Source organism: Pteropus medius, unplaced genomic scaffold (assembly GCF_902729225.1).
Source record: "Pteropus medius unplaced genomic scaffold, Ma_sr-lr_union100, whole genome shotgun sequence".
In the NCBI taxonomy this organism is placed as follows: domain Eukaryota; kingdom Metazoa; phylum Chordata; class Mammalia; order Chiroptera; family Pteropodidae; genus Pteropus; species Pteropus medius.
Window position 1 is genome coordinate 11,275,458 of NW_024342467.1, and position 15,334 is coordinate 11,290,791.

The window sequence follows — 15,334 nt, forward strand, 5'->3', positions numbered from 1 at the left end:
ACCTTTCAATGCTCTCCCTTTCATACCACTGCACAGGTTTTGCTGAAGTACTTGCCGTTTTGCCTCCTTTTCCAATAACTCTGCCAGCAGCAAAGGATGGCACTCTGATATGAGCTTCAAGTTTCACTTCTTCCTTAGGACTAACAAAGTTCTCTTCTTTAATTTTTCCATAAATTCTTCCCTGAGCCTACAGATGAGAACATATCCTATCAGTGTCATTCATGTAGGAGACACAAAAAGTCCATTAACTTTAAAGATGGCTCAAATCCACTGGAATAGCCCTTTGCAGTGAGATACATCTGCATTTGATAGATTGCTGAAGATCGCATAAGAGATGGAGAAGTTAGGGAACCCTAGAAAAGGCTGACACTAACAACGAGACATCACTGATGAGGCAATTGAATGATTGATGAAAGGAGAATAAACCATATTCTTCTGACAAAAACAGTAAAAGACAGTTCATTAGTAGTCATCCTAACTAAAAGTAAATCACTTTTGTGGGCAAAATGGCCATTTGCTCTCCAGTCCTGAAAGGTAAAACCTTTCCTGTAGACAATAAGAAAGTGATTGTGTTTTTCTTGAGCAAAAGAGACCGGGAAGAAATACACAGCCAGCTGTGCCAGGCTTATAGGAAGCCAAGCTCGTGTCTAAGTGGGCCAGTAAGAAACCTGCTGAGAGGAACAATTTCTGTTTAAAGATGTTTCTTTACCTTAGCCAGGTGGTTTCTAGTTTGAATAAGGCTACAAAATCAAGTTAATATATACTAGTGGTATTTATAGTCAGTACATCCTGTTACCTACTGCATATAACTAAAAGTTATATGAGAAACCTCTCCTATTATATACAACCATAAATTTGCTCTGCTGTGCACCAAAGGAAGAAGTCAGAAAAAGAAGTCAGAATTGGTTTAACCTGACAGGCTGCCAGGGCAAACCACAAAAACAAAAGTATCCACATTTTCATTGGTGCAGAAATGATAAACTCATTTCAGGAGATTACAGAAAAACAAAACCCATCTCAGTTTGTTTATTCCATTCATCCTTGACGTCTCAGGCCACAGATGGCCTGAGGACACTGTGGATATACATTATCCTTCAAAACAGAAGGTCTTGAGAAAAAAGACAGATTAGGAGGTTTACTATTCCTTAGGCCTCTAAAATAAAATTCATCTGTAATTGTCACATGAGATTTAAATATCATAACTCTCCTTAAATGTTCCATTTAAGAACAACTGTACAAATGTGGTCATTGGGCAGAGAGACAAACTTTGAATTTCTCAACATTCAAGCATTATAGGAATTGTAAGATAGTAACTCCATTTATTAAATAGTAATAGCTCAGCACCGAGAAGAAACATGTAATAATCGATGTTTGTATTTCTTTTAAGATTTCAAATTAAAAGTGACTGACCCTGTAGGTTCAGGATAGGAAGCAATTTTCAACATTTCTGACTTATGATTTGAACTGCCTGGACCATGAGGCTGCTGTAAGGGAGTAAATTTTTTCACCTGAGTTTGAGCCTAGCCAACTTGCACCCACATCTCAAAGCAACTCCTTTTGTTTCCTGTTCTTCCTGTAAATGAAGTGAGGAAAAAAAAAAAAACTTTGGATTTTTAATGGAAGATGGTCCAGAGAACGTAGGTCAAAGAAAGTGATGGTTTCAAAGAGGAGGAGGGGAGAAGTGTAGGCACTGTTACTAGACACATTTTAGAGCTAAAGGAACAAAGGCTTAAGATTAAAGAGTTGTCCTGTTACACAGGTGCTAAGCAGTAGGAGCAAAACATCCATTTTGGACAAACTGGTTTAATTAGAATTTACTAGTTGCTTTTGCCTATGACAAACAAGACACCCACACCAAGTCTTATGAGAAATACCATATTACTCAAAGGTATGTATTTGTGAATTTAAGCATTTGTCAGGGTCTTACTAGTCTGAGTCACCCAGAGTCTCTGAACACCACCACCAGCATATTTCTATTGTGTCAGAGATTATTCTAAGCATTTTATGTACTGTTTAAACCTTATATGTTAGAGCTCTTATCTACATTTTACAGATGAGGAACTAGCCAGAGAAAGATTAAATAACTTGCCCAACCAAGGTCACACAGCTGGTGAATGGCAGAGCTGGGATTTAAACCAGCAGCCTGGCTGCCAACTCTCTGCTCTTCATTACCCTGCTGCACCACTTCGGTACACAGGGAGAGGCACTGCAGCCTCAAAGGCCCCAAACCCCAATAAACACGAGCAGTGGTTCACCCTAGGACAAACGCCATAACTACCTCTAAGATTTGAAGGATTAGAGTGATTTGGAGAGACTATGGACAAGAGCTAACAGAGTTCACCCAAGGGTAGGAGGAAAAGGGGGCATTTTAATTCAAGGTTAAGGGTTCTCAAGGACTAGGAAAATTTCAGGAACAAGTTTTACAAAGTATATTAACCAGACAGATTTATAAATTTCAGTCTTAAGGTGTCATTTTCACATATAACAAGGCATTGAGCACATTCTTTTTTGGGAGATTGGCAAACCCAACAACTATTACAGAACTCTCAAAATTACAGGTTTTGGGGTTATTTCGGAAATGTCATTTCGGGTATATTTCTACTATTCCTGGTCTTACGAATTTCCATTGAGAAATTCCTCCTACTGAGTATTAGATACATTTAAGGGAGAAGCCAGGTTATGGAGTTCCTGAAAAGAAAGCATTAATGCTGTCCATATCCATTCATTTGTTACCTGTGCACAGACTCTAGAGCACATACCTTGAACTGAGCCTCTGGTGGCCCAGTGATAATCACCATCCTCACTTTAGCATCTGGTGCTTCAGCTGGAGCTATCTGTAAGAGACCCATCAAGGGGTTATGCCATTTTCAGAAGTTATGAAGAGGCAGTGGTTAATGTGGGTTCATTAAGTTATTGCTCCTGCCATATACTGGGTACTTACACTTTGCCTGGCCCTATTGTAAAAATACATTTGCAGTCTTAGCTGATCCTTACTACATCCTGATGAGGTGTAGTGTCTCTACAGAGGGACAAACTGAAGGCTGGAGGAGTTACCTGGCCCATGAACACACAGCTAATAGAGCTGGAATGTGTCTCCACTATCATGTTTCTAATCACAATACCAGCAGTACTCATGGGGTGGTCCTCGACCCACACGCATCAGAACCCTCCAGGCTTCCTGTATATGCAAAACATTGCTAAGTTCAAATTCCCCAAAGTACACTCACTGGAGTAACATCTGAAATAAACTAACATTAATTTAGCAAAAGAAAGGTAAACTCAGACTTTTCTGTTTTTGTAGCATATCTGAAATGCAAAAAGCCTGGGCTGGGGGCATGTAGAGACTCTTGAAGGGGAGAGGATTTCCTTTTAGCATTCCTCTAGAGTCACAGAAAGGATTTCGGGACCTAGGATTTTGGTAGGAGTTGTTTAAAATGTTTTATATGCGAGAAGCAAATTCTATTTTTAAAAAATACATTATTACTAATATAAGAATAGGAAGCAAAAAGGACAATAAAAACCACTCCAGATTTTGCCACTCAGTACGATCATAATCTTTGTCAGTTCCTTACTAGACTTTTCTCTGCATGTTTACAATCAAGAGAATGTTTTTTTCATGAAGGCAACTTTATTCTGAGGGAGGGAGAAAGCATAATATTTCTATCACCTAGAACCATTCTGATAATATTCCTGCTTTCTGCTGGGCACTAATTTTGAGTCTGTATTCACAAACAAGCAAATAATTACTTCCTTTTAGTTCAAGCTCTTAGAATTATTCACAGGAAATCACTGAAAAGAAGAAACCTTCTGACTAGTTTTCTTTTAAGTACCTTTGTCAAAACTGGTGATAGAGGCCTGGGCCTGAGGGCGCTCCTACACTGAAGTCAGGAGTATAAACTGCAATAATATCAAAAGCCTGAACAAAGCACATGCCCTTTGACTCACTAAATATCCTTCTGTAGACTTGTTAAAGAATAAGGTTATTTATAACAATTTGGCTGAAAGAACTTTGTTCACCATAGCACTATATCTGTGCAGGAAAAATTAGGAACAATCTAAATGTCCAATATATAGACACAAACCATTATGGTTTGGTGATACCAAATACATGCCTTATTAAAGTAACTAACTACATGGAAATTTACATATATGTAAATCTACCAAAGTGTTGAGAGGTGATAAATCTTCCATATTATGTGTTTTAGACTTTTTAGAAACAAAAACATTTTAAACTCATTATAAAACCTCCAGAAAAGCCAGAAAGAAAAAGAAACAAAGGTCTAAATACTCAGTTCTTGTTCATGAAATGTTCAGTGAAGTTTTTCTAAAACGAATCTACTAGGTTTTTTTAATGTGTGAACATGTGTCAGACATTTATTTTTAACTCAGTCAAGAGCCTAGCAGGACAGTAAAGTCAGTTCACCATCTGATCTTTTACCATGTCTTTTCCTTTACCCATTTATTTATTTTGGCTGCATTTTCTGTACACGTATTTTGTTATCTTTTGCTACAAGAGTATCTGAGGGCTATTTTTGTATGTGTGTTTTCCTTTTTTTATTATTCGTTTAGTTTACATGCAGTAAACGTCACTCTGTTGGTAACAAAAGCACAGGCATGTAAACACCACCACAGTCAAATAAAAACAGTTCTGTCACTCCCAGAATTTCCTCGGGCTGTCTCTTTCAATCCCTGCTCTAACTCCTAGCAACCACTGATTTCTTATCTCTATCCCTATAATCCTGCCTTTTCCAGACTGTCATGTCAATGGGATCACACAGTATATGGCTTTTTGAGCCTGATGCCTTAGCATAATGCACGAGATTCACCCAGGCTGTAGTCTGTATCAGTTGTTTGTTCCTCTTTATTGCTAAACAACATTTATCGTATAGATAGACCACAGTTTTATCCATTTGCCAGTTGACAAACATTTGCATCTTCTCATTCTGGGAGTTATAAAGATGCTACAAACATTTGAATGCAGGTTTTTGTGTACTATATTGTTTTAAACAAAAAATTTTATAAAAAGTTCATAAAATATAAACCGCAATGGAGTGTTTTTCTGAAGAAAGCTACCAACTCGTGTATTCTCTTAAACAAAACGACCCATGTTTCTCAGTCTCAGCATATCAAAAAACAGAATCTTCAAAACACATTTCTCTATTCAGCAGATGCCATTAGTTGTCCTCTGGTATTTGTGACGCCACCTTCCGTAATAAAATGCTTAGCTGACCACACATGGACTGCATTTCCCTGCTACTCCTTCTGCTATGTCTGGTCCTGTGACGTACTTCTGAGCAAGAGAATGTAAATAGAAATATCCTATAGCAGCTAACAGGAAGCCTTAAGAGAAAGCTTCTTTATGTCTTCCCCTACTGGCTGGACCAGATTTGGTTGTTAGAGCACTAAACAGTGTCATTTGAGACCAAGAGGGACCACAGCCATGCCTAGGGTAGCGCTGGAAGGAATCTAGGTCCAAGGGCTTCGTGGGCAGAATCACAGAACCAGTGCTGGATTGCTACCTCTAGAATACTCTTCCTGGAGAGAGAATTTAATCTTGTTTAACCTACTGTTTGGGGCTTTTTGGTCACACTCTTATGTAACCTCAGTATAGACTGCCTGCCACCTTCAGTTCAAATTATGAAGTGGCAAGAAAGCTCATGTTTCTGTAACTTACTGTATTTAAAGCACCAGGACAGCCGCATTTGGCAGAACAGTACCTTAATAGAAGCTCCTGCAAAGCGAGAAAGCTGTTTGATGTGCTGCCCCTGCTTGCCAATAATGGCACCGACAGATAAGGCTGGGATAAACAGATGAACAGTCTCCGTTTCTGATTGCTGCTGGGAATGAAACACAGAACATTCATGATTATTTGATAGCAGTCAGGCTGTTTCCATTAGCACAGGGATGGGGGTATTCTCATAACAGCAAGAATGGCAGGATAGTTTTAGGAAAACCATCGAAGTTGACATGAGTTTACCTTAATAGATTGACAAGATATATATTCGTCCTGAAAGTATCTGCATGTAAAAATGTCACTTCTGTACACAATTTTCTTAAACTTTAGAATGTCACCAAATTATAGATTTAAAAGATATATAAATGTTATAAAGTTTAAACATACCAGAATAGAGGGACAAGACTGTGTTTAAGTTAGATTCCCCCATGACTATACTAAGGTAGATTCCTGACAAGTAAATGAGATTCTGGGTACACATCAACAAACACGACAGCATCTAACGACACCAACTCCGCACCTTATCCACATAGGGTTCGCTTTTCAAACACACACTTAGGGAATGATTCTCAAAGAGAAAAATAATCTCATTATAAATTACTAAATAATGTAAAACTTTACCACTAGTAATTCAGTGCTTATCACGCCATGTATATAGGACAGGATTAGAAGAAAACTAGTTCATTTTAGCGATAAAATGCCATGTGATTTTTTCCCATATAATCCTTTATTCCTTCCATCTCTACCTTCCCTTGGCCCCTTAAACATGGGCAAATTGAAAAACATTCTGAAAACTAACTCCTAAAAGGTTTTTTTATAAATAGATTTTATCTGGCTCTCTCATTGCTCCTCATCTTCCCACCTCAAGCCAGCTGTGCCCCTCTTGAGTCTCCCTTCAAACAGTCCTCCTTGCAGGGCTAAAGGACACACTCAAGAGGATAGTTCAGTGACTGGCATCCTAAAAAGGCCAAAGACCAGAAGGTTACCAGTGAGCTGAAGGAGCTGAAATGCAGAAGCAGTGCACATGTTCATGCAGTTAACACCTCATTTACCTCCTAACGACAGAGAAATTGGCTTCTGAGGATAATTCTAAGAAATTATTCGAAGAAAAGTTTTAGTATTTTTATTTTTTAAGACTTCTTTTTAAAGCATTTTTAAGTTCACAGCAAAATTAGAGATTTTTCCATATGTACCAAGAAATATTTTAAGATGAGCTACAACTGAATAAACCAAGAAAAGCATAATATGCATTTGTTTAAAAAAATGTACACCTAGCAAACTAGATTTCTAGAGATGTTAGAAGATGCTTTGCAATAAGAAATGTACACGTGGCTTACTTGGTAAGAAACACTTCACATAATTCTCTCTTGAACCTTCTCATATTCCTATCAGGATACTATAAATTCCATTCCCAAGAACTCAGTCCATAAAGATGTAGTGTGCACCTCCAGTTATAAAACAACTCCAGTCTAATCTCTAATTTTTTAACCTTAAACTCTTTTCCTGTTTTTTTGTTGTTGTTGTTTTGTTTTTTTTTTTTAAGTCTCACACAAACCATGCCAGCAGTTTTACTCTCAAGCATCTCAGGAACTAGAGAAATCATTAGAATTTGATTTAGAAGTTTCTGAAAATCTTAGTCAAAGAAAACAGCAGCACTAGGCTCATTCATTTTTACTAGATAAGGAAAGTTTTGTGCCCTTAATGTTGGTCCACAGAAGCATATGACCACACACACACAAATTATTAGTGCCATCTTCTCTCTGTAAATTTAGAGTGGAGGTAGAGAATACTGAGCACTAAACACCACAGATCTAAGGAAAGATACTGATGACCAACAGCGGAAGCTCACAGATGGATGAATCAGCCATTCCACTTATTATCCCTCAGCACAGACTTACCAGAAGGTTGTTCCATAGGACATGGTTTGGTCACACTATTTGGTAGGAATTTTAAGTCCTTAATTTCCTTCCTCTGAAGCAATGATTAAAAAAAAAAAATCGTAAACAAAAACTCTAGAAATAAAAGGGCTGAGCTGTTCTTTGAATAAAAGGAAAACCTGCCTATTTACCAATTAAAAAATAGAAATGAGAAAAGGAAAATGATATTAAGACAAAAAAAGACAACATCATCAAAATCTGAAAATGTCAAAAACTTGCCTGGGACTTTCCAAAATCAAAAAAACTTAACACTCACCAAATAACTGTTAGCAGGGATATGCAACAGTTCTGCGTGGTGAGTGCGTTTTCTCTGCGTTCCCTCAATTTACACTTCACAGCTGATCCAGTGGATAGAAACTAACAATATTCTCATTTTAAAGATGAGAAAACTGAGCCAGAGAGGTTAAGTCACTTGTGCAAGGTCACATGCTGACTGATGTTGGAGCCAGGATTCAAATCTGGGTTTCTATCTCCCTAAGCCATGTTCACAAAACAAACAGTATATGTCCTGCCTCCCATGGGATGGATATGCTTTGAAATACACATATAGAGCTGCATAAGTTACTGTTAAGAAAAATGCCTAACAGAAGACTCATTCAAGAAGGTGCTGCCTTATGAAATGTACAACATAGGGAATAGTCAATATCGCAGTGACTTTGTACAATGACAGATGGTGACGACTTCTCATGGTGATCACTTCGTAAGGCATATAAGTTTCAAATCATTATGTTGTACACCTGAAACTAATACGATATATGTCAACTACACTTTAATTTTAAAAAGCCTATATTCTCAAAAATAAAGTACTGCCTTCCCTGCTAAATGAGTACATCTTAAAAGTTCTCATCACGATGAAAAAAATATTTTTGTAACTATGTATGGTGATGGGTGGTTAACTAGACTTGTGGAGATCATTTTGTAATATACAAATATCAAATCATGCTGTATACCTGAAACCAATATTATGTTATATCCGTTACACCTCGATTAAACAATTTTACCAAAAATGGATTGGTTTAATTGAAACACACGATGCTCTCTACTAGGACAAGAAATGAAAAGCACCAGGTTTGTTGTCTCATCTGCACAGTCATCTTATGCACGTTTAAGACACTTTGTAACTTCAGAGTTTCAATGTTTGTTTCCACTTTGAAAATAAAATAACTACATCACAGAAAAGGTGTCAAGAAAAAAATCCATGATTCCTTAATCTTTAGTTATTTTATTATATCTGAGGATGCTATTTTAAAAGACCTTCAGAAATGAGTCTTGTTTCCAATTTTTCACTAATTTATATAATACCGCAATCAAATCTTTAAACATAAATCTTGTGCCCTTGTACAAATACTTCTAAGATTTTATGTGACAGAAATAATGTATCAGAGCATAACCGTTTAAAATTGGCAGATATTTCCAAATTCTCACAAAATTATAGTCAATAAATATATTAAATGGGGGAATTATTTGAGTTCAAGCCATGCCTTTCACTTATGAAAAATATAGCAATGTGTGATTCTAGACCCCACACTCAGTTTTCCACAAGTGAAAATCATCTAAACTCTGCTTATCTGTCTCTTCCTTTATCTACAGCCTGAACCATGTATGTCATGTTTCCTATAAGAGTTAATCTCCACACACCATTTATTCTATAGGGACACTTCAAAGCCTATCTTACTCTGATAACCAAATAGACCAACTGTATTAATGCTGACATTGACCATAAACTGTGCTCGATGTTAGCATCGATTTATTTTGTCATTCTGATCCTTATAGTAAAACTGATACATTAATCTTAACCAATGTTTTCAAAGTAAAGATAGGATTTAAATATTTATATCACTGAGAACATTTATATCATGTTCTGAATTCTTTACTGGAGGGAGGGGGTGGGATCTGGTGGTGATAAAGACCTTTTTAATGATGAGACTAAATCTAATGTGTAACTCGCCCAGAACTGCCTCATTGTATTTTGCCATGACGTATAATTATTTGTTTTCTGGGCTTTGTTCCAGAAAGATTTTATTATGCTGCTTACAAAGTACACATAATCTAGAAAGATAAAGAAGGTGAAAAAATAAGAGCATAGGAACCTGAACAAAAAAGACAAGATGAAGCCAGAAATGCTGTTATTACACAAATTTGGCTCTAAACTTCCTACCAGCTAATTTAAAAAAAAAAATCAGTTGCATGATTTACCATGTCTAAAAGAGCAAAACTATTTCATTTGCTTAGTAAAAACTATATTTCCTGGCACTGATGCCAGAGAGCAGCTTCTGGATGTCCTTTGGAGGATTAATGTGACAGGCATCGTCCTTAGAGTGAAGGTCCAGCCAACACAGCCTGAGCACGTGTTTTAGCCTAGAAGATACTGAAGACCACTGTGAGAAAACCTCAGCAGCAAAAGCTTGTCATAAAAACTATGCCGTGGCCTCAAAAGCTGAGCAATGCAAAATAATCTTCCACTGCGATGAAAGGTTATCAATGATTTTGTTGACTGGGGGTGGGACGGAAGAGGAGGTAACAAATCCCATATGAAGATTAAGAATAAATTTCAGAAAAAAGTTGTGTGAAGTTTGGAAAAGGAATGGTAGCCAGTAGAGAAGGGCCAAAAGGACCAAACTATGACAGAAAGAAAGGCAAAGAAAGAATCAGTACGCAGACAGAAAAATGTTCTGCGCTGGGATGAAAACAGAAGCAAGAGAACCTGTCCCACATGAAAAGCAGTGTTTAGCAAAGCAGGCTAAGCGCACCAGGAGGTGGTGCCCTAGACCGACAGGCTGATGTGTGCTCTTGGCGACAGCACCTTAATAAAAAGTTGACTCATCGGATGTCAGAAGCTTGATGAAGACATTTCTGAGCAAAGCCCAAGTCCTTCTGCTCCAGTTTCACATCCACCAGGCATCTCCCTGACCATAAATTACTGCTCGAGGAAATTTTCCCCTGGGAATATAAGGCACCTCACATAAACATCCTGTCCGCTTGACAATTATGGCACTGGCTCTCTGGTACAGATCATTCTTATATGGGAATCTGCATAGTAAGCCATGTTTTCAGGATTTGGACACTCAGATAAGCAGATAACTTCATGTTTTCCCTACAAAACTAAGAAGCCAGAACAATGGGTTATAATAAGCCTCGTCTACCTGAGCATTTAAGTCTGAGATGGAGCTGGAAAAGACTCATCAGCCTTACCCTTTCTATTTCACATTCTTTGCATTTAAGTTAATGTTCAGCTGCATTATCTTGAACTCTTTTTCCTAAACCTTCAGAGGTGAAGGGTATTTACAGGACACAGGCTGCTCTCCCAGTGGATATCTGCCAGGTGCCTATCGGCGAAACTTCCTTTGGACTTGTTGGCAGAGTCTATGCTATAGCTTGAAAAAAAAAAAACAGAACAAAGCTGCTCAACTGAAAGTGTGCATAACTGGTGAAGTCTGCCAGTGAGTAATTCCTAATCATCTATCGTGAGGAGATACAAAAATGAGCAAACAGTAAGGTTAAGTGTATTTACTTTGTGGGGAACAACCTAAGACATCACGAAGGCATGGAGACATGCCTGCCCGCCAACAAGAACAGCCCCCAGGAACCTGGAAGGATGCCACTATTTTCCTTGGGCTTGTAAAAAAGATACTCCTAGGTTTTTTATTGTTTTGTTTGTTTTGTTTTAATGGATTTTGGTCTGGAACTGGAATTAGGTTTACTAAACTCCATGACCTGAAAAGAATACTGAAGTCTTCAGAAAAATAAAAAAGGCAAACTTTCCCCCCCCCATAACTAAGTAATTAAGGCCTCTTAGAGGTAATAAATGTGTGCAACAAATTATTTACTTTGCAACTATTTACTGACGAAAGAGTTGCACCCACAGTAAGAAATTCTAAGAGGAAGGACTAAGAGACTCCATGAAAGATTCAAAAATCCCCTTCAACTCATTTTGCTTCTTAAAGAGCACCATCAGCTACCTAAGACCTAAGGAACTGCTCACGTTTCTTGCATCTTCTGTAAGCAGAAAGTTAGCAATTTTAAGATTACGCTATTGTTTTGAAGACTTCTGGGAAGACTCCAGTGATGCTATCAAAACTATGAAGAAAACAGCACTTGGGCTAACTTCTGCCAACCCCACAGCAAGCTGCCAAACCATCCAGCTATGGATGTTGCTGCATGCCAATTCCAGCTCTTGCTCTGCTCACTAGCTGCCAATTGCCTCTTCTCTACTGTTTGAGCATTTCTTAAAAGAGCATTTCCTGTCATTTATAAACTCAAAGTTTGCCAATTAAGTACTGCATGAGCCAGCTGCTAGGCAGGAACTAGAGACTTTTTGTCTTGGAAGAACCAATTCTTTGGCTTTGTTGGAAAAGTCAACCTGGCAGGTCCCAGGAAGAAGGGTATGTTGTAGGGGGAGGGGTGGGCAAATTCTGGAATGGAGCAGAGGCAAGGGGGTTTAGCCAAAGGCAAGATGCTTCCATTTACTTTCATATTACAAAGCAGAAGTAAGCAAACATGGGTAGAAAAATAAACTGTAAAAGAGGAAGCAGTACATAAAAATAGTCAGATTCTTTGAAACATTTAGTTATCAAAACCTACTCCTTGCCAGGCAATACACATTTAAAGTATAAGCAGAGCTTTACTGCTAACCTACAGGGCATCAAGGATAAAGAAACAATCTTGGTAAGTAACCTGACTTCTCTCTGAGCTTCTAAGGACCAGCAAGCTTCTCAGCAGCAGCGGGAGATGCCAGACCTCAGTGGAGGACAACCATCAGAGTACTGAGAGTAAATACCTGCCAACCTTCAGTTATCTAAGCTTGGGTTTTTAAAAAATGTCATCACAGACCTTCAAGACTTCTTTAGCAAGAAGAAAAGTGAAGCCAAAGGGAAATGAAAGGACTGTAAGATGCAATGGTAAGCGAAAAAGAAAGAAAAAAGTGTTGGTAAATTTAACTATTGCCTTTAAAAATAGTTTGTTTCAAAAAACGTTGACCACTCATTAGTGATTTGGGTTAAGAAAAAGAACAAAGTCTAATAATAGACAATAAGACAAAGCTATTCCAACTAAGTATTCCTCCCCCATGACGTTATATACTAAAAGAAAACTTGTTAAAGAATTGTTCTCTGAAACACTGAACCAGAAAATTACCTGACAGCTATTTGGAAGTAGAATTTAATCTAATTGTTAACCGGAGACATAATATAATTCTCTGAAAGTGATATTTTCCCTTCATTAGATGAAAATAATCTGCAAGAGTAGAATTGGAACATGGAATTTTTCCTCCAGAATTGATTTAGATTCTCCTCTTTTCGGGGCGGGTGCAGAGGCAGGGAACTTAAAAGCTTATATCTTCCCTCCCAGGCTCTGAGAGGTTCCTTTAACATGTATACTGCTAAATCCGAGGGCAGGGTGACACAGTTAAATTGCTGTCCCCAATATCTATTCATCTATATAGTTAGAGACTCCGTTCCTCAGCCTCTCTTGAAGGTAGACTTGGCTAGGTGTTGTGTTCTAGCAAACACATTACCACTGGAAGGGTGAAAAACAGTGTCCTTAAATGAGGTGGCTGCCGATTTTTGATGCTTCATCCTTCTTGAAATCAAACTCAATGGCTGGAGCTTGAGCAGTCATCCTAGGCCAGGAGACAGCATGCTAAGCCAATAGGAGTCTTAGATGATATGCAGAACTACCACCAGAACAATTTAGATTGTCTACCCTTCAACTCTTCTCTTGAAAAATGGAAATTCATTTAAACCACATTTTTTAACTTGTAGCACACTGCCAAACCTAATCGTGATAACACAGCATGTCAAAATATATTTAGAAGCATAAAAACAGACATATGGCAGCATCCCACAGACGTTTTTGGCCTGATAGTTGCCTATGGGTTGGAATGACAGGTGGTGCAGAGAAAAAGGGGTGACTTTTCTCACTACACTTTAAATAAAGCCTCAAACACGTTATAAAGAGGGACATACATGAGTGATATTTATGCTTATCTCAAATAATGTTTCCCACGCATTAGTCTTGACGAGATATTCTTTCCAATATTTAGGTCCACTCTCCACAGTAGTAAACACTCCTTGCAGAAGAGTAGTTCTTGACAATGAATGGGTAACAAAAAGCTCCTGATGACCTTTACAAAACCACAAGTTTCTGAGCTTCCATCTACTCCCACTGAGATTTTGATTCATTTAAGTCCAAGGTGGGGCACAGGTTCCAGTTAAGAAACAGAGCAGCTGTTGTTAACCTTGGCTACACAATGATGTCATCTGTGGAGTTTTCCAAAATAATAATGCCTGGGTTTCACCCCCAACCCCAATCAGGGAGAGGGAGGGCACCGGTAATTCAAAAGGTCGGGGGAAATTCTAATGTAAATTACAACAACAATAACAACAACAACAACAACAACGAACATTTTCCCCCTTAAGGCAGGGAGCAGAGAAAGCTGTATTTTACAGAAGATTGTCAACAAATAAATAAAAAGAAACCCATAACCACAGTAATATATGATTTGGGCAAATGTCAGCAATGGATATTAAAGCCACTAGGTGAAAGACGAGGAGCAAGATACACGTTCTCAAAGTCCTACTGGTTACTACTTGATCACAATTTTTACAAGGGAGAATTGAACAAGCGTGGCCTTAATCATTTGATCAAACTTAACATGACCAATAAGACGCTCTGATATCATTTGCTTCTCAATGTGACATATTGAGAAGATATTCCTGGCTCAGTAAAAGGTACGACCTGAGCCTAATCATGTGGAGGCAGTCAATCAGATCCAAATGAGAGGACATTCTATAAAACTACTAGCCTGGATTTGTCAATGCCATAAAGAAAAAGGGAAGAGGGGGATGGGCAAGGGGACAGAGCACTGTTAAAGATAAAAAGGACGACTAAAGACATGACAACTAAATGCAATATCTGATCCATGATTGGTTTCTTTATTAAAAACAAATTAAGACAGTATTTGGAGTAACCATGGAAATTTAAACACGGACTGCATAATTAATAATAGTATTCTGCCCAATTTCTGAAGAGTGATGATGTGGTTAACATCAAGGTGAATGTCCTTGAGGAGAAAAGTTCAAAATAGTACAATGTTCTCGTTAATAATCATCTATAATTACAAGATTATTCACCTATGTGTTTGTAAGAGGAAAAGGCAATTGTGAGCACCTATTTTTAAAACCCACAAAAACAAAGATTTCTTCTGTTTTGAAAAAAAAAAAAGAGTACAAAAATACATCTCCTCCCCCACTTTTAAGTTCTATGGATAATTCCTGACACATTCTTTGAGGTCCAAGACAAACAGAGAGATGAAGTTAGCAGTAGGTTTAAATCCATAGAAAAATAACACTCATCTTAACATGCAGTATATATACAATTTGTCAACTGTTCCACCCAGGTAGATGACAGATTCACCTCTCTTCTTAGCATTTAATGTTTTAGTTGGTAGCTCCTACACCAATATAGAGAAATGTCTGGTATAAAGCTGGGGATTTTATTTTATCATTGCTTAGAATGCATATACAGTAAAATGCCCAGTGGGATTCTACAGAGAACACCGATTGCTAAGAATCTTATCCCTTTAAGAATGAGCATTTTGGAAATTGGATTAAACATGGCAGAGTGAGATGTTTCCAGATCTCTCCCCTTGAAACAACAATAAACT

General features: G+C 37.9%; 1 protein-coding gene across 5 annotated transcripts in view; it reads right to left on the reverse strand.

Moving 5' to 3' along the window:
* IGF2BP3 (insulin like growth factor 2 mRNA binding protein 3) overlaps positions 1-15,334 on the reverse strand; it is a 112,352-nt gene that overhangs the window by 3,348 nt on the left and 93,670 nt on the right. For 2 of the 5 annotated variants that reach the window (XM_039862539.1, XM_039862543.1), the window contains 3 exons: positions 5,718-5,837; positions 2,760-2,834; positions 56-187 (listed from right to left, as the gene is read on the reverse strand). In XM_039862539.1, the coding sequence (XP_039718473.1) occupies positions 56-187; positions 2,760-2,834; positions 5,718-5,837 (327 nt within the window). Of the gene's footprint in view, positions 1-2; positions 188-211; positions 1,574-2,759; positions 2,835-5,717; positions 5,838-15,334 lie in introns of those variants that run through there. The other 3 variants (XM_039862540.1, XM_039862541.1, XM_039862542.1) reach the window with 3 other exon arrangements.